Here is a 19,875-nt window from a genome sequence, read left to right as displayed (position 1 = left end):
ATAGAACAGAGTTCTCTGAACCAGCTTAGTTTTATTTATAGATTTATTTGAACTACTGTTGTTTCCGTTCCGCACAATAAATAGGGTAGACTTTTGTGAACAACGTTGCGTATGCGTGATATTTGACTGTCTATCTTTTCCCCGCTCACTCAATGAGCGCTCTTTCTGGTCTGTCTGTCTGAATGGGTGAGCCTTCCTTACTTGTTTGTTGTAAATTTCATTTAGATGTGCAATTAAATTTTAATTAGCCTGCCTCTTTCATTTCCATCCACGCATCGGCGCCAAGAGGGGAATTTGGGGAGTAGCTTTCGAGAATAGAGGCCATGTATGCTTCTGGTTATATATGAAAATACCTTTAATTAGAGAAAGTTCATTTTGGGGATTTCGTGCTATTATACCCTTGATGTGTGCGCTTTAATTTGTTTTCATCGACTGTTTGTTCCGCACTCGCAGGCGTTTTCAATGTGCTCAGGTATTTGGTTGCTTGCCACCCCGGGCCATTTGTGGAACAACCTTCAGCTGGTAGCTACCAGCCACCAGCCACCAGCTACCAGCTCCCATTTATCTGTAATCAATTAATTCATTATTATTCGTATGCTGCTTTCGGAAAACCTGCCACTTTGCTTTATTGCATGTTGAAGTAGTTTTTCGTTATTGCCTCTACCTTGTTGCACACAGTCGGGGGGATCATTAGGTTCACCGGGGGGGACTCCAGGGGGCAAGTGCACAAAGTTGTCGGCAAGTTTTCCAAGGTAATTCACAGGTAACTTAGCTCTGCTTCTTTTATTTATCCTCTGCACTTCCTTTCTGTTCAATTTCAGTTTGTTTGAAGGCCTCTGGGGAAGCATTTCAAGCTAGATAGCTGAACCAGATAGCCGAACTGAGGCCTTAAAAGGTGCACTGATTTCTCCGTGAAGAACGAGACTAGTTACGATCACTTGTATTGATAGATAAATGTCTTTGAAATGCTATTAAAAGAACGGCGGATATCGGTCAATATATTTTGAAACTATTTTCTAAGCATTATATATCAAATGATATAAACAAAACAAGAATAAAGCGTAAATGAACTTGCAAAATAAGTTGTTCTTTAATTTATCGTGATATTTAACCTTCATATAGGTACATTTTAATTACCGCTTGGTTTTAAATAAATAGTAAAAAGAAGAAGTTAAACCATTACCTAATAAACTGGAGCTATAGCCACACCGTTGACCCATTTTGTTTATTTTATTTATTTTTTTAAAGCCGTTGAATCTGGTTTCTGGTAAGGTCAGACCTTCATGTTTTAAAGTAAGTATACTCAAATGTAAGTTATTTCGATAACAATAAGCAGGTGTGTATGCTGTGGGCAATCTGAAGCTTTATACGACAAATGTCATAACAATTGATGTCCTGTAGTGAGCTGTCAAGCCTTTAGATTTGAAAGGCAAGAACGGAAAACAACTTGTATCGATTGTGGGAAAAGGAAACTGTGTCCTGTGCACACAGTGAGCGCTTTTTTATTGTCGCTACCATTTTCATTACATTAACCGTTTGCCAAAGCATTCAACTTGCCAGCTCCCAGCTCCCAACTGCCAACTGTTTTTTACACCACCCACCACAATGCGCATCGTTTACCTGGTTTTTTGTTTGCTTGTATTATTGCGCCAGTTAGTGCTGTTATTTTTATTTTCATTTTTATTTTTCGCTGCCTTTGAAACAGTTTTACTGCGCTGTTTGTTGATTTTCCAGTTGCTGATGCTGCCACTGATGCGACAAACCCCCTTGGAGCCCGCTAATCCACCCACCTGGCCGGGTGAACGGAGCAAAAGTTTCACGCTTTTGTTGTTAAAAACATGCCAAGTAGATTTTGGGGGAATCGCGGAGTCACTAGCACCAGCAGCAAAAGCGAGAACAGAAAACGGGCAATTGAACAGCGGACTCTCCGATCACAACTTCCGATTTAACTGGGCGCAACTCGAAATCCCCTGTTAAGGTCCAATCACCCGCATCAATCAATCAGCATATGATAGTCTCGAAAAAATAAATCCAGACATTTCGACCCCGTGCATCTCATCGCTGACCCCGCTCAACTTCGACAGGTCAGAGCGTTTTTATAAAGCCATAAAATATACACAAACTAACTCAAAGGTCGGTCTCCACGCACTCGCACATGCATTATTTTTCGGGGAACATTGGGGAAGATGGCCCCAACGATTGGGGGCAGAAGTGGGCTCAAATGTGGCAAGGGATGGTCTACTGTCAACGGCCTGCTTGGGCAACCTTTTCATGCCAGTAGAAAACAGAGAAGTGTTTGAGAGATTTTAGTTTGAAGATATCATAAGCATAATATAATAAGAAATCATTAGAGATTCAATTTCTTTAAAGACCTTAAAGTTACTTCCCATAAAATGTTCCTTTTCTTTTGTTTTCAATTAACTATGTAATAAGCATCAGCTTATATAACCTTAAACCTTTATTTTTGAACTTTCAAGTTCATTCATCTACAAAAAACCAGACAAAGACGTGAATCATAGGTTTATTTGCCATACTTATCTCCTTTTTTTAGAACCCACCGATCCACTCTCGCTTTTCTAGCTTTTTGAGTTGTTGTTCGTGCCGTGTTTTTCGTTGGTTTAAGGGGCCTGCTTATGTTTGGTTTATGTTTTTTTTGCGGCCCATTCTCAGTTTCGGACTTGGGCTGGTCCCGAAAGATTTATGTGCGTAAATTTCATGCTGACGGCATCAGGTGATTTAACACTTTAGATAACTTGGAACAGTTTATAGTCGGAGACGAGGACCCACTTTCCCTCGCTCTGGAGGCTTACGAATGTCGAGGACGCTTGGACGCTTGGGTGAGCTCTGAGGATGGGTGAAAAGTTGTATTTTTATTATTTTATTTTATTGCGCTTACATCTTTAAATAAGTTTGCTTTGGCCGCCCTCTCTTATTGGGTGTGTATTGGGGTCCTTTGTTCGGAGATCTGCCCTTCGGAATTGATGCGTCTTTTGGGGTCATAAAAATTACAAAAAAAATCGCTCGCCTTTTTGGGCTGATTGCTGTGTGCGATTGAGCATCGTTGGTCCTGGTCTCAGGTCCCAGGTTCCCTGGAGTTTCGTTTCGTCCTTTCCCGTTTGTGCTGCTGGTGTCCTTTTGTTTGTTTGTTGTCCAGATAGGATATAAATTATATTGAGCGCTTTGAATTAGTTTTTTATGTGCCACACATGTAGTGAAAATGAAATTAGATACGTGTTGGGTACGAGTTAATTTGAAGGCACAGATTTGCCCTCATCCCAGAACAAAGAAACTTTTCCTTGATTTCTCTTCGATTGATAACTGAGGGGGGTGGGCATGAGGAAAGGGATCTCAACCGGGGGATATTTAAAGAGTTTACTTTAGTCGCACAATGCTCAACAATTGCGAACTCCATTGGGGAAAGTTCGCCCTGCAATCGTTGCAGCACTACCAACAATGGCAAGCAATTACCAAAATACAAAAAATACTACAAAATGAGAGCAGAAAAAACCGAAGCAAATACAAAAAATAAAAGGGGCGATTGCGAAAATTCAACTCCAACACGAAAAGGGCAAGCGCGAGAAAGGAAACGCAAAAAAGCGAAAATAACATGGAATTGTTAAGGAACTGCAAACTGCAAATCCATTAAACCACAACAAGAACAAGATGCACGAGGATGAGCTTGAGGTTGAGGTTGAGGTTGAGGATGAGGATGAGGATAAGGACCAGGATGAGCGGAGCCCAGCAGAACCGAGTGGAACTCTGAACTACAGTGGGTATTGAATCGAAATGGGGAATGTTTCGGCACAATTGACTGAAAATTGTTTGTTAAATGTGCAGAGCGTTGAGCATCACGAAGGACATTTGTAAATGTATTTTTTTCGGATTAGCTGAAACGGCTTACGTTCAATCACCCTAAACAATTTCCTGAACAGATTGAAGTTATTTTCCCATGCATTTTAAATCAAATCACTCTGAAATATTTTCTTCGCTTTCGCTCATTGCTGCATTCAGTACAATAAAAATCAGATTACATTTTCGAAGCTTATCAAATCGACCGAGAGTATAACTTCTTATACATAAGTTTTATTGCCAGTTTATGGCTGAATTTATTCGATCTACAAGGGTACTTATTCTTTTTCCAATTGTCAAGCTATAAATTCCTAAGTAAAAATATTATTGATTAGTGGCCATTACACTGTGTAATGACCGTCACCTAAAATGGATTCAAATTGTGGATCTGACTATTTTTGTACCAAACTAAGTTAACTTTATGCTATTTACAATGGAAAATTGGCATTAAAGTCCTAATAAAAAGCTTAACAAATCTTTTCAGAACAACAATTTCCTCTGTTTTGTTACTGTGAAGCATAATCCAATTGTTGTGTTGTAAAAAAATGTTATTAGTGTTTTCTTACATTTATTCCACCTTAATAGATTTCTGTTAAACCGATAATAGGGAATAGTAATGGGAGGTACTTCCCAAGCTCCAATGAGTCAATCAAGTGGACTTATAAGTTTTATAAGTTAATTTTAAGCCTGTATTAAACGTATTATACCAACTTATACCAAATGTAAAACAATCTGTCAAGTTTTAATTGGATTGTAATGCTTTTTTAATGCATTAAACCCTAACCAATTTCACGTTACACTCAATGTACTTGGGGCTAATAAATTCAGTTTCAATCGCCAGCTGCCATTATGAAATGGCAATTATTAGTTGTTCTTGGTAAGCTTAAGATTTCGACATTTTGGATATTTTTATTATTCCTATTGTTAATCGAACAGCTTATATGCTAGTCGGCTTTGGAAGTGGACAAAACTGCAAAAAGCCTTGCGGAAAATGCATCTTGCCCACCTGCAACTTTGATGGAAAATGTTTCTTTGAGGGAACTAGTGCTTGTGCTCTGGAAAACGAAAATTGCCGACGAAAGAAGAAAAATCTTGCCAGTGAGCTTGCTGTTTGAAGGGTTTTCCTGATTTTATATTCTTTTAAATATTTTTAGAATTCGTAAAAACCGTGTCTGGGTTCTGTGAGTCGGGCGTTAAGATGTGTAAAAACTAAACAAAGTGCTTTCAATTGGAGAAAAAATTAAAGGTTTTTCTTTTAAGAAATTAAACAATTTAGTTTTGTCTAATGTTTTGCTGCTTAGTTCATCGGGAGAGTATAATTCTTAACCATAACGAAATGACGTTGGAATGCAATAATCTACTGCCAGTGCTTAGAGTCCATTTGCTACCTAGTTTGACCGATGAAAACCTCAAGAAGACAAAGATGAGGTAGATTTTACTTTGCCACTCAAGCCCCAGAAAAAACCAAGCCCAAACGAAACGAAACGAAGCAAACCGAGCCACCCAACTATGAAAAATTTAAACTTTGCATCCAAGCCATTTATTCATCCTACTTGGCATCTGCCATCATATCTTAGCATGCGGTTCTGGCTTCGTCCCGAGTTCTCTGCCCTCTTTCTGCATCTTAAAGCCTCCATCTACATATATCTTTAACCATCTCTGTGCCTTCCGGATCTTGGCCAGTTTGGGTGCACCTTAAAAATTAATTGAAACATCACTACCGGCTAATATTGTAGATTAAAAACAGCCAAAGAAGCTGTGCTGGGTGTTGGGTGTTGGGTAAGAGGTCCGAAATGGGCCGCTCCTAGATGAGGCATATAAAACTTTTGGGGTTAACTGAGTGCTCTAAAAACTGGCAGGAACTTGCAAATTGCCAGTATGCTTGGCCATTTATCAGTCTTAGTTGTGGGTTAGTTGCAAAGAATGTTCCACAATAAATTCGAACAACAAATTTGGCTCCTTCTGGAGTTTATTAGCTGCCAGCCGGAATTTTGCGGTCAAAGGGCGACCTGAACTTGAATCTGGCCGCTCCGTCCCTCCCCCCGTCCACCTATTGTACTCTCCATCCATCTTCATCTTTGCCCCCATCAAGTCAACGTCCAGTTTAGAATTTCTTTGAATACTCCGCCTGATTATAGGGCATTGCCAGATGGCACATTAATTCCGGCTCAGGCACGGCGCATGCCCAGATGCTCCGGTAATCGGAGGTCTTCGGGCTATGGACTCTCTCACCAGCGACTTGGGTCGTGGCGACTGGCTTCGGGGCTTTGGGGGCTTCGGTTGCGGGTCTGTTGCGCCTAGGACAACAATTTCCGTGTTGCATGCCTCGCCGTCGGGTGATCTAAAAACGAAGCGAGTGTCGAGGTCGCCAACGTGCCATAAAATGCGCATAATGTGGCACGGATGTGCCAGTGCACGTTGGTAATTTGGCGCGTGAGCATCGCCGAGTATCGTTCTTGCCCCAGTGGCAGCCCGTATTGTGATGTTGCTGGTGTAACGGCAACATCTCGTACCTCTAGCCGGCTAGATAAAATGGTGCCGCGAAATGGTGACCACAAATAGATGGGCTTTGAGAGCCACGAAGCATTAACCAGAGATCGAATCGGTCGAGAGATCCGGCAGTGCTTATGATACAAAAGTAATCAAGCGGTGATTGCGAAGTGAAGTGATCAGTAATCAAAACTCGAGTGGCAAGAAAGCAGAAAAAGCAAACGAACGGGAGGAAAGTAACCTAGGCACATGCAACAACTGGATACGGATACGCTTTTCAAGCCCTGAACAGCCGCCTACCCACGAACCCACCCACAAGTCAAGTACGTAACAGATTGATGAGCAAGTCGCCATCGCCGTCGCCGTCGCTGTCTCGAAGAACCACCCACTCACTTACCTCCCACAACCACCTCCAGAAGTATCACCCAGTCCCAACCACCCACTCGAGCAGGCACTTGACTAAAAGTTCAATTTCCTGCAAGATGCTTTAATTGAAGCGCACAGTAAACAAGAAACAGAAGCAGGGAAACAGAAACAGAGTGGGCAAGGGTCACTCGTCGCCTTGGGTGGCTTCGCTCTGGTCAGTCATTAGTCATTTGCTCATTTCCGCAAACGCAGCCCGGATGTGCAGCACTTGTCAGCCAATAAACAACCTCGACGGGCGGGAAGGTGGTGGATGGATGGGTGGGTGGGTGTAGTGGAGTGGTGACCCACCGCCACCCACTTTCCCAATTAAATGTGGCAAACATATCAGCGTCAATCACCGATTCTGATGGCCAGGTCAGTGCATCCTGCTGCACAGATCAGTCGAGGCATCGGGAAAATGTCTCGGGGTGTTTGCATTGCAGTCCCAGGGACTGGATGAAATTTCGATTTGGTCATGGATCAGGTTGGACTTTGTAAAGGTTTTAATTTGACCCTCCAATGTTGGGAGCCATCGATGATAGCAATGATAGTAGTTGGTTTTATTGAAAGCTATTGATAAACTAACAGCCATTTGACAAACATCTAAGATAACAGCTAAGACTAAGTCGAATTGTCTGTAGACTTCACAAATAAAATATATTAACAGATATGCGGGCTGTAGCAATTTCAAATCTATTGGGCGAGGGAGTGCGGTGTCCACTTCCAGTTCTCAAAACTAATGAAAATATCTAGTAATATGGGAAAGCAACAATAAGAAATTAGTATATGCTAAATATAATACCGCGGGGATGTTTTTAAATCAATGGTTGTATATAGACATGAATGAAATTTACATGACAACATCATACAAAGATGATTGTTTGAAGGAAGTATTAAAAACATCGTATAGATGTTTCAAACATGTCTCAACAACTACATTTTTGGATCAGAGTCTTTGGTCTTTAAGATGATGGAAGAGAAGTGGAACGAGCTGAGAAATCCGGGGAAGGCGTGTTGCAGTGGGAGTGGCAGAGTAGGTGAGTGGGCGACTGCATATGTGTCACACATTGAGCTCCTTGGACAACAATAACCAAGACGGACAGGAGCAGGCTGCATCGCTCAGAAAGAGCAAAAACGGTGCATAGGTGCTACAAAAAAAAAAAGAAACAACGAGGAGCAACAATGGCACGGAGGTGGGGAAGGATGGGGAAAGTTCGGGGGAGTACCCAAGCTAACCCAGTTTTTTCGACGCTGGTTCTTCACGGCTCAGTTTTGTTTTGGGCCTACTTTTTTTGCCGCCTGCTTGGTGTATTTCTTTTTATGGCTTTTACGGACTGCCCGCAAACGACGACGACGAATAGCAACCTCGCTGACAGCAGAAGGAACGAAAATATTTCGACCAAAAACTGCCAGACTTGTCCAGAACCACCCACCAACCCACTCCTTTGGACGAAACCTGTTTTGTAATTGTTGTGTTTTTATTCCGAGTATGCGTGTTGATGCGGATTTCTTTGGCTTTCCCAGCGTTTCTGGGCTCTCGCTTCTTGCCTGGGCCATTGTCACGTAAATCTGTGACAGAAATTAGCCTCGTTGACAAAAATATGCCTGCTTACACATTATTTGTACAAACAAATAGACGGGCAACAGTTAATGGCGTGGAGAGTGTCGTCCTCGCAGTGCCTCTGGGTTCTGTGGGCTTTTCTGTTCTACGGGTTTTTGGGGTCTCTGAGTCTCTGAGGGGGTGTTGCAGATACAGAGGTCTGGAGAAATTTGCATGGGAACTGCGCCAGTTGACGCTGTTGTTTCTTGGCCTCTTTTGGGTGAATTCCTCAGCTAGTTTTGCGGCTGTCGTCCTGTCGTCCTGTCGGCTTTTCTTCTTCGCCTTGTTTTATTGATCTGTTTATGCTTTAGGACCTCTGTCCCTACATTTCCCCCCAACCCAGCAATCTCTGTCCTACCCTCATCATGGATAAACAAACAAAAAAAGTTTTATTTGTGGACTACTAAAAATGCAAAAAAAAAAAAGAAAACAAAAAGCAAGAGCGGGGACCGCAAATGTGTTTTTCGGGGCAAAGTTGTGCCTAGGTTAATGACCAGACAGGCGTGAAGGCAATCATAAACTGAGTTCATTTCAGCCTCCCACACTTCGCACTCGAAGTTAATTTTCCTTGACCAGGGTCTAGCCAGGATCGAAAGTTTACTCTAGCTCTTAATCAACTCATTATAATGAACACCCGGTCCAGAGAAACAAAATATCCATATCATGCCGTCGACTAAATTATTTGGTAGCCTTACGGCACTCTGGATGATTGACTTTATGGAGTTTGGGGCTGATTTTTCAATAAAATATAATGAGATTAATAAATCAAATTATTGCACATAAACGTTTAACGCTATAAAAAATGTTTATGCATGTACTTCATAATACCCTTTACCTTTAGATTAAAAGGGTATGCAAGGTTCGTAGAAAAGTACGTAACAAATAGAAGAATGCATTTTTTACTCTATTAAGTGTCTGTCCGTATGTTTGTCTGTCCGTCTCTCTGTCCGTAAAAACTTCGCCATCTCTGAAACTATTTGCTAGAAATATATTATATTAATGATATTAAGCATGCAGAGCCTAGAGACGCCTAAATTGTGCAAGTTTCCTTTAAAAGAATGCCACACCGACTATAACCCTGAGTTTCAGATAGTCGAGCTTATCTACTCTCTTGTTTTATTTTGCATTTCTCATGCCGATTTTTATTGGTGGTCCATGAAGACTCTTTTTTTAGCACCCACCAGACTCGACTGATTTAAATTCTAGTAATCATAAAAAACTATTTTATGTATACTTTGGCTTCCGTGCGGGATTAAACCGAAATACTTCTGAAAGAAAAAACTATTTTTCAGGAAAAAGCGCCATAGCCTAGAAAGTTAAAGTTCAAAGTCAAACAACGGACAATTTTTTGACGTCCACAATTTCCAATCGAACCCATACCCCTAATTACTAAGACCTCACCTTGGTCACACAAAATACGGAGTCAATCTATCATGCTATGGGTGTTCTGCTGATTAACACGAAACTTTGCCCGGGCCGAGCAACAAAATGATTGATGTCCACTACAAAATTTTCAAAGTATCAACCCCCAGAAAATTGTTCAGGCTAAAAGCCAGGTTTTCCTACGCATCGTAAACGTTGGCTACATAAACTGTTTATCGAACCATTCGGATTTATGTCACAGCAACTGATTGATTTTTAATTAAACGTCCACGATTTCACTGATTGACGCTAATCATACGCTCGATGGGCTTAAGCCCGGCCACGCCCCCACTTAATGGGTGGCTAAATAAAATGAGCATTTCCCACTTTAATTCGAAGTTCGAAGCGAACACATTGTACGAGCACACATACTGCGGAAATTAGATATTTATTGAGCGAGGCGTTGTCAGGCAAACCAATTTAAAAGGTATTGGCCCACTGCGAAGGGCTTTGAAGCGGCGAAAGGGGAGCGTGTGGAAATCGAATATTATCCAGATAGTGCCGAAGATCCCTTTACGTGACTCGGAAATGCAAATAAAAAAGTGGAAAAAACCGCTTTCCGAATGTTTTGCTGCCTTATTTTTTTATTGAATTGTAGGGGAGGCGTGGCGAGGCGGGGGCGGAGGCAGTCGGCGGTAGAAGGGCAGACCGACATAAATAAACCTCAACTAAGTCGTGTGTTTTGACATAGATTTAAATTGACATGGCTGTGTAAACAGAGCAGGGAGGAGGACATACAATCATACATACGTACATATACCAAAGGCAGACACAAAAGCAGAAACAGACGCAGTGGCAGTGGCAGAGGCAGAGCCTCTCACACATTCCTCATTGAAAGCCGCACACAAATTCTCGACGTTCAAGGCATTCCTCGCTTGGAAACCACAACCCACTTTTGCGAGTTCGATATCAGCAGGGCGAGAAAGAATAAAATAAAAATGCAAAATAGTTCGTTATTTAACATATTTGACGGCAGCCCGGTTGGTTGGCTGCTTTGCTGTCGGGCTGCTTGGCTGTCGGCTCGTAAATGTAAATTGGCCCTGAGATATGGAGCTGATGACAAACAGGCCCAAAGCCGGGAGCACCAGAGCCAGAAACTAAACCGAAAACCAGGACGCGCATGGAAAATCCGAACCCTTTGACAATTTTGTTGCTGCCTCCGCTTCGATGGCTCGTTGGGTTCTTTCTCCGGGCTCCGCAAAAATATTTGCCACGCAAATAGCTGGAAAAGTATTGCCCGATTATGTTTCTCTAACTGGGCACACACGCAGCAGTCAGCAAATTGAAAGGCAAACACACACAGCCCCACACACACACCCATACACTGGTAGTCGGAAAAAAGATGAACAGGCCAAAACGATTTGAGAAGGATCCGAAAAAAGAAAAAAAATTGAATATGGAGGGGAATAACCAGTTGCCAGTAACCAGTAGTGGAAACCGGAGTGGAGAGGAGAAAAGAACGCAGTCTCGTTGCTTTCTATGAATGTCAATTGGTTGTTGGCCGGATGGTTCTTGGCAAGCGGAATGGAATGGAATGGCTTGGCGAGCTAGGAGCTAGGAGCTAGGAGATAGGAGCTAGATGAGTGGGAACGGGGCCAATTTAAAAGGGCTTACTTTTTAATGAAGCGAGCCAGGGAGGCTGCCGAACCCGAAGGGGTTTCCAGCACAATCGCCATGGCGACTATGATAAATGAATGAGCATATGTCGGATGGAGTAAGTGGGTGTCTGGCCATTGAGGAGCTGCCGGCTTTGTGACGGGGAACGGCGACAGGAATTGAAATGCTAGATTAGATGCAATTAGATAGAGCGTAAGTGGAGGATGATAATACGGTGATATCCATTGTGGGACAAGGGATGAGTTGTGAGTCGCTTGATAACTGGACCTAATGGCAGAATATTAGAAAAGATAGAATAGAATGAGTCGTTTGATAACAGGACCTAATGGCAGAATATTAGAAAGAGATAAAATGGTATTCGATTTTGCACTTCAATAGAAAAGATTATTTCTTCAGATGAACATTTGTCCAATATGTCGTGGATATAAAATAATACATTTCTGTTGGTTTTTTCCTAAAAAAAAAATACAAAAGAATGTGAAAAACATTTAGGTTCCGTAACACTTTATATATCATCCACTTTCAGCACAAGTTTCTATACACAAAAGCACAGTTTTTTTCGGATTTGATTAAAAAAGTCAACTTTATATCGAGGCTTCATAAATGAGTTACATCTCAGTAACATCAAACGTTTGCTTTGAAGCCAGCAACCCCTCCCGGAATTCGCCGGCGCTCTTTTATTGGTTTTGCCGCAGTAGCCAGTGTCCAGTAGCCACAATCTGACATATTGGAATGTCAAACTAATGAGGTTTCCAAACCAAAACGTACTTACCCCCATTTGCCGCCGACCACTTGCAGGCCTGCACAGAAACGGCGGTGTTGCGGGGCATCCAAATCAAATCACATAACATGTCAGCCATGTTGGCCACCGCCCACCGCCCACCCCAGAACCCCAGAACCCCAGAATGCCACACCCATTCATTCAGCGGGTCCAAACCATCGAAACCATCGAAACCATTCAAACCATGCGCTGCAGCGAAAGCAGCGCAGCAAACGAAATGAAACCAACTAAAACAATTCCCTTAGCTATGCTAATGACGCGCAGTTTCCTCTATTGTAAACTAGCTTTTGCTCTATTTTCACCTCTGACGTCGGCCCCCTTTTCCTCCTCCTCAGCTGTCACCTGTCCCCACGAAACCCCTCCCCACCCCCTGGCAGCCCATGCCCACGCCCATGCCCTTCTTCCACGTGGCAATGCCACTGCATTCTCCTCCGATATGCATGTGCCGAGGTTAAATATATGTTCTGTTGTGGAGCCTATGCTAATGCGCTCCGTTGGCCAAGTGGGTGGTGGCTGAAAAGTGCGGAATATTTAAGATCTGCTCAGCTTTGCTGGCAGGTGCAGTCAATATTTGTGTATGAACGAAAGCAGGCTGGATATCATCTCGCATGCTCTCATTCGAGATACGTAGTTTATAATCCGTAAATATTATTGAGTTCAATAAATGGTCAAAGGCTTTAAATGTTATGATTGATTAAGGCCTCTTCCGACAAGTGTAAACTAAATTAAAATAAAATTCATTGATTACTTTCTCTAGCACCTGGTTGAAATGAATCAGTTTTGGAATACGTATTGCAAGAATGATTGTTGTTGAATGCCCAATTTTCGACAGACCAATTGGCCAAGATTGATTATTGGCCGAGGGAAAGTGTCAGGAACCTTTATCCCAAATATGAGAAAACGGGCTTACGATAATATGTCTGTGCTTACCAATTCAGCAATTTTTGAGTTTCAAATGCTGGGATGGGATCACATGTTATCCTCGCCTTGTTGCAAAGATGTTTTACGCACACCCAGGCACTTGAAGAAATATTTATGTGCAGATATATGCATATAGTTTCCCATTCGCAGAGGTTTCTGAGTTCTGTGAGGTGTTGTCGACACCGTCGTTCGTTGGTTTGTTGAACAGGATTGGGCTGTTGTCGGTGCCCTCGTCTTCGGCTGCCCTCGTCCAATATGTGTCAAATGCAAATTTAAATCTTATTGAAAAAGGGGATTATGTGACAGCAGCAGACGCCATATGAAAAAGGGGGGTGTAGTCGGTGTAGTCGGGGATTGGGCCCTCTCCCATCTTGGCTTTTCATTCATTTTGCGGGTTTTTTCTGCTGTGTTGGTGCAACTAAAAATGTCACTCCTTCTGCTGTAATCGAAGCAGGAGTGATTGACTGACTCTGAGTGGAGGACTGTGGTCTTGCACGGATGTATGTTAACTTTCGAGTGTGGGGGAAGCAGCTGCTCCAGAGGGGGCAGGGGAGGCATGTGGTGCATGGGAGGCAGGAGCAGGAGGCATAAACCGATTCTCATTTGCATCTTTTGCTCTTGCTGTCTGCCATTTTTAAATGCTTTTCCCTTTCTTTCCACTACCATTCTCAGCAGTTTCATTCCGACTCTGTTGGTTTTGCGGTTCTACTGTCATTGCACTCATATCATCATTCTGGCATCATCACAGCCCAAAGCCCACGGCCCACAGTCCACAGCCCAAGAGTGGAGAATATAATAGAATTCCAACTTCCAGCAGTAGTCTAATCCCCACATCGCTGCATACATTTATAACCCATACAATGACATGACCATACAATATTTCTCTTTCCTTTTTTGGCACAAAATACTTTGCGCTTCGATGCTACCTCGTCCTGTCATCTCCTTTTGTGTGGACGGGAGAAGGAGAAATGTTTCGGGGATTCGGGGCAAGGGGACGTGTGTTCAATATTTTCCAGCTATTGAAATCAAGGATCGAGAAAGCGGGGCAGCTGAATGCGGAGAGAAGAGGAGAGGAAGGGACGCTGTATATATTTCAAAGCTTTGTTATCAATATGTCGCCTGCTTATTGAAAATAATACAATATTCGTGTGTGGGATAAGTAAGGATGCCTGATGTACGTAATATATCTTCTTCTGTTTTCTTCCTCATTGTGCCAAGTATCTTGTAGATATATCCACAAAAAGAAGTGAATGTGAGTGTTGGGCTCTGTGTGTGAGTCGAAGCTTGTCACCTGTCGGGGCCTCGGCACTTTTGGGACATTTGGGACATTGATTGCGAAATCATCATCATCGTTTGAATGGTAATCCTCGGTTGTTCATTCGAAATATGAAATGAAAACTTTTTGATTAAACTACCAAACAATAATTCAATAATTCAAGCTGTTTGCCTAAATATACGAGTATATCGCCAAGTATTTGTTCTCTAAAAAAGAGAAATGTTTTGTTAGCTTTTTCGATTGTTTACACATTTGTTTGCTTGTTAGAAGTGTTTGCCTTGGCTTTTGTTACGGATAACCAATTCCGATAATGGTCTATGCCGACTCCTGACTCCTCCCTGTGTCATTAAATATGCCTACTCCCAATCGCAGGGCTTCCTTCTGGGGCGTCCGTTTGGCAAATGGGCGGTGAGACATCTTCTTTCAACTGGCAAATGCCCTGCACGTAGCCACATAAATTCCCGTATTCAAGCTTGAAGCTCTTTTCTTTATACATATACATTAAACATTCCTTTCCCAGCAAGCCGTGCCATTCAATTCAATACCAATCGATTCGACTCGATTCGATTCGTTTCGGGTCGACAATTTATGCAGCTGGGAGTCAAAGTCCTTGGCTGTGGCCTAATTGAAACATGGCTTGCAAATGCATTAAATCCCCAAATAGTAGCAAAATAATGAGGCTGATTAATTCAATCAGTTCTAATGTGGCACGCCCCTTCAATCTGCCCGGGCATTAGGCCAGTTCAATCTTCCTGCGGCGCCACACAGGTTACGCTGGAACTTCGCCATGTTAAGTAGTTTAACACGCTAATGTAATGAAGCTATTACGCCGAGGGTTTTGCTTCCGGAGCATCTGGTGATAGATCAATGTATTTATCACAATGAATGGACCAAGTGTGACACGTAAATGGACGGGCAATCGATTTGTTACCGCCGAAATGACGAGTCAATTAATTCAGCCTCGGGTGTAATAACAGCCTAATGAATAATTATATACCAAAAGATTCCCCTAATATCCTTTTTCAAAATCAATCATTTACGGACGTGCTTCTATGGCTTTGATATTGATGTTTTGTTGCATCGGAGAATGGTTTTATATTTCGTTCCAGACATTTGTTGTTATTAGTGGGTATTTATTATAATGAGAGTGGATTACACACATTAAAAACGCGCTAAGCTCTAAAATTAATTGATAAGTACAGTAAAATATAGCTGTGCAGCCAATTGCCTACAAATACTTATTTTAATGTGTGCAATAACGGATTATGTGGAAGATTAACGAACATTTAAATAATGATGTTTGTAGATTATGTATTTGGATGTAACTGTGTATAAGTATAACTTCTTTAAGAAAGTCTGCTACACACACTTACGCCTTCGTTGCGAGTCCTCGCTTACGATCGACCTTGACTCCTGGGAAAATCCACTTCATATCTATCAAGGAATCGCGTCGTTGATTCTCTGTCGTTGTCAAAAGTCAAAAGTTCAGTCTGCAATTTGAACATGACATTTGTCAGGAGACAAACACATGGGATGGCAAGGAGTGAGGGGGAGTTGGTGGGGGCGAGGGGCAGAACGGAATGGCGCCATATCCACTGAACCTTAAATCAAGTTGTAAAGAGGCTGGGCCAAGTGTTTGGGGATTCTCTGTTTGCTAGGACCACTCAGAAAAAAAGAAACAAAAATATCCACTCCAAACCAATTTGAGTTGTTTGTGTTTAATCAATTCAGTTTAATCTTAAATCAAACAGAAAATCCTTAATAAGAACATATCACCTAGAAATAATTCCTTAACATTTTTGTATGTTCATAAAACAATTTTGAACTGCTACTTAACTTTCATACTTAAGTCGAAATATCGATACATTCAGGTAAGATTATGGAAATGATTAGGCATTCTTCTGAGTCAAAGAGAAAACTCACAATTTGTGAGTAATTTTTTTAAGTGCAGAAGCAGCTGTTGATGAAACGACGGCAACAATATCAACAGCAATAGCAACAACTAGAGCGACACAACGGCGTTAAAAAAAAGGAAAGAAAAGAAAAACGAAAGGAAAGGAAAAACATTCCAAATGAAGATGGGCAGCTGCGAGGCATTTTCCAGGGCACATACACACACTCACACACTCGCACACTCACTTGGACTGACAGACGCACACACATGCGGCTATAAAAGTGACAAATGTTAAACGAAATGTAAAGAAAAACTGACAACAGGAAGATGCCACGTAATGAAGCATAAAAAGTACATTTTTCAAGACGACTGCGAATCCAGCGGGACAAGAATAGATCAAAAAATAAAAAGGAACGGAAAAGGAAAACCATAAGTGGATTCGCGAATAAGAAATGGAAAATAAATAACGCTTCATATTCCTTATACCCTGTATATATAAATATAGAAATGCATAAAGATCTGTAGATATTTGTAATTCTTTATTAATTAGGTCAATTATGAACTTTCCTTCAATCGCAATTTTCAAGGATTTTTGTCATTACTTATAGTCACATAATTATCGAACTGTAATTGTGTAAAAGAATATCAAAATATGCTTTTACTTGAGCAAAGACATGTTCTTATTTATTTTGTGTTTATATGTTTGCCTACATAATCAAGTTACTCAAAGGCTGCCCATAAATCAATAAATTGTATGAAACAATTTTACGTGTTGACTAGGATGCAAAATATGCTCTAGGTTTGCAATAAAGTGGCCAAATAAATGAAGCAATTTTTGTGATTGGCCTTGGGTTGCTAGGTTGGTATATTTATTTTCTTCTCTCAGATATTTGTCGGTGGAAAACTGTGTGTGCAAGATTTGAGCACTGCCTGTGATTACATTTCCGTATGCATTGCACAAATTACATCTGGCTGCGCTAGCCAAGCGAATTTAACCTTATCGCAGCTGTGAAGCCACCGACCGAGCGACAGACCAGTCAGTCGACCAGGCGACTGCAGTCGCTTATTCCGAGCTGAAATCATAGCATACCTTGCGGCGCCAGGCGACTGACAATGAGTCCTGGCAGAAAGCAACGAAAACATTGTCAGCGAACCCTCGTCCTTGCCTTCATCGCATAATCGAAATTCATTTTCACGCTTGTAATCAATGCGACAACGCCCCAGCAATGCCACGCCCAACTTATGCAAATCGTTGACTTCGTGCAGCCTTCGCAAAACCCCCCGCCACCCCAAACGCCCCCCGCTCCCCGCCACGTAATTGCTAAAAAAATTTGTGTTGCAGAGGGAAAACTCGGAGTGGGGCAAAAAATGAGAACGACAAACCGAATTTAATTTGTTTTTCGCTCGTTTTGTGCAAGCAACTTTCTCGTTTTCTTGTTGAATTCGTTTTCAATACGCAGACACATACACTTACATACATACAAATATATGCTCTTTCTTCTTCTTTTGTTGTCTAGCTTGCAATATTTATTATCGAATTGGTAATACCGGAGCCGAAGGGTAAGCCGGGCTAGAAGGGCGAGCGACATGACGGCGCAGTGCGAGCAATTCGAAAAACTTCAAGCTGAATTCAGGGACCACCTCCGACATAAGTTTCAGGCTTGGCTTCCGCCTTCCTGCGATACCCTTTCTTGTACCCTGTACTAGGGGCTTCATAATGCAGTTTTCTGCACAGATCTACGATTATTTACATCTCGTTTTTAATTAATAATAAGGCGTGGTAATAAGTGTTTGCATAACAACGAAATCAAAGAATTACATTTAAGAAATCAAAAAAGTGCATGAAGAACTTAAAGGTACTTTTTAATGGCTTTCCAACAAATCTAGGCAAGGTGTAAGTAAGGAGTCCTAGGGTATCTACAGCTCAGGAGCTGGCCCGAAGCCATCCGTTGCCACTAGTTTCCTTCCGTTCGCCATGCCAGCCTTGTTTACCGGGAGCTCCTCCTCCTCGCTGCTCGTTCTTGAAATGTTTGCTGCGATTGCCCGGATTGCATGGCCCTGTCCTGGACTGGTCGACGTTGCCTTGGGTCTTCTTGGTCGGGACATTGGTATGCACACGCGTGGACCTCGCATAGATGTCCTCGACAGGAAGTCTAACCTAGCCCGGGCATATGCCCTGCACGTATTGCCCTTATAAATTGTTGCCAAATGCATATAGTATATACGTATGGCAAAACATATACGAGAGTATGTGCGGAGAGGACTCCCTCCCTCCACCTCGATTCCTGCCAACAACTTGCCCCTTGCCGCCGGGGAATGCGTGCGTATGACAGTTGCAATTGTACTTTGGATGGGGGGACTTCGGTATGCACGGAGGACAATTGCACAAGTCGTTGCAAACTTTTTGCGAAGCCATGTTAACTGCCAGTCAATACACGAAATGCGAATGATATGGCTTATTTGTGTCCTACGGATGTTGGCCGACCCTCCATCCCGACTTCCTGCCTGCCGCCGTATTGAAAAGCCAAAAGGCCTATGACTTATTCAGATGCTGTTCGGTCTGAGTTGTCTCGCTCTTCTGTCTTCAGCCGAGTTTCGAGTCCTTCTGACTCACGTCATTAATTATACGCCACGTGTCGCAGGCCAGGCAATTAAATGTACGCATTTAATCAGGAAAGCGCCTCTCCACGTGACACACTCACTTGCAGTTGGGGATGGAAATACCAGGCACCTCCAAAACAAACCGCATGCTCAACGTGTGTACTTATTCCTAAATAAATTGCATTGAAACAATAGTATTAAATAATATTATAGTTTCCTCATTTAATATGTGACAAAAAACGGTGACTAATTTCATATGATGATAACAACTTGTTATTTAAACTTGAGACGTTGAGCCGCCGCTTGTATACATGCCTTGGGGCAACAAGTTATTGGTGGAAGATCCCATTCATTATAGAGGTATTTGGTGTTCCCTCAAAGAGAATAAGATTTAAAAAATTAGATCAGCGCACCTTTGAAAGCTTATTCAGTTTCTGATTCCACGCAATTCCCTGCAGGCTCTCACTGACGAGCTTACATTCATTTCTCGTGCAACTTTAATACATTCATTAGGATTATAACGATTCCCCCATGTCGCATATCATCCGTGGCTTTCTCAGGGGTTGCATGCCCCGGGGAGACATTGGCACACATTTCATCGAAGTGCCGGTGGCTGTCCGCCAAATTGGCCAAGAATGAATGAGCGATGGCAGACCCATGACCTCTCCTGCAGGTGTAATGATATTTGCTGTCTTTAAAAACGGCCAGCGAAGTGGAATCCAGGAATCCATGAGGACATGGAGAAAGAGATGTTGTTAATTGAGAATGGGATGGGACATGTCCCTGGAAAATTGTATATGGCTTTCCAGTGAATTTTGTGCTCTTTGACCTTTTGGCCAGGTCCTAAGTGGCGGTCAAGTGGCCGGCGTAATAGGGCGACGATGGCCCATCGTTTAAATATTCCAAATCCCAAGTATTTCATTTCGCCTGTGCGTGTGCTCACAATTTCCAATTTAATTATACACCTGACCGAATTTGAATATCCCGCCCGTACCTCAGACATATATATGTACATACAT

The 19,875-nt window shown here is 42.3% G+C and overlaps 2 protein-coding genes and 1 long non-coding RNA gene across 4 annotated transcripts in view; 2 read left to right on the top strand and 1 right to left on the bottom strand.

The window, feature by feature from the left end:
• Window positions 1-2,511: 2,511 nt before the first annotated feature.
• On the bottom strand, window positions 2,512-4,540 carry LOC122626685. 2 transcript variants are annotated; one of them, XR_006326728.1, is made up of 3 exons: window positions 4,416-4,508; window positions 2,897-3,178; window positions 2,512-2,844 (listed from the first exon to the last, which is right to left on the bottom strand). It is a non-coding gene; the product is annotated as an uncharacterized LOC122626685 (long non-coding RNA). The 2 variants fall into 2 exon arrangements; XR_006326727.1 differs by having other exon boundaries at window positions 2,516-2,844; window positions 2,897-3,132; window positions 4,416-4,540.
• A 54-nt stretch (window positions 4,541-4,594) lies between these two features.
• Window positions 4,595-5,120, top strand: LOC122626649. The gene is made up of 3 exons (XM_043806979.1): window positions 4,595-4,726; window positions 4,786-4,947; window positions 5,004-5,120. Exons 1-3 carry the CDS (start codon window positions 4,699-4,701, stop codon window positions 5,060-5,062), a joined length of 249 nt encoding a protein of 82 aa, XP_043662914.1. The 5' UTR covers window positions 4,595-4,698; the 3' UTR covers window positions 5,063-5,120.
• Window positions 5,121-6,325: 1,205 nt separating this feature from the next.
• The window catches only part of LOC122620979 (chaoptin), a 38,562-nt gene continuing 25,012 nt past the window's right edge, over window positions 6,326-19,875 (top strand). Inside the window, exon 1 of the mRNA XM_043798689.1 lies at window positions 6,326-6,662. The gene's annotated coding sequence lies outside the window, so the exon portion shown is untranslated. The remainder of the gene's footprint in view (window positions 6,663-19,875) is intronic.

Source organism: Drosophila teissieri, chromosome 2L, assembly GCF_016746235.2.
Source record: "Drosophila teissieri strain GT53w chromosome 2L, Prin_Dtei_1.1, whole genome shotgun sequence".
Classification (NCBI taxonomy): domain Eukaryota; kingdom Metazoa; phylum Arthropoda; class Insecta; order Diptera; family Drosophilidae; genus Drosophila; species Drosophila teissieri.
Note: the sequence above shows the minus strand (reverse complement) of the source record. Positions and strands in the feature narration are given on the sequence as shown.

Bases quoted from the DNA above. Each gene is read 5' to 3' on its own strand.
- LOC122626649 (XM_043806979.1), top strand. From the start codon at position 4,699: ATGAAATGGCAATTATTAGTTGTTCTTG. The intron at 4,727-4,785 runs GTAAGCTTAAGA...TTAATCGAACAG, and splicing joins GCAATTATTAGTTGTTCTTG to CTTATATGCTAGTCGGCTTT. The intron at 4,948-5,003 runs GTGAGCTTGCTG...AAATATTTTTAG, and splicing joins AAAGAAGAAAAATCTTGCCA to AATTCGTAAAAACCGTGTCT.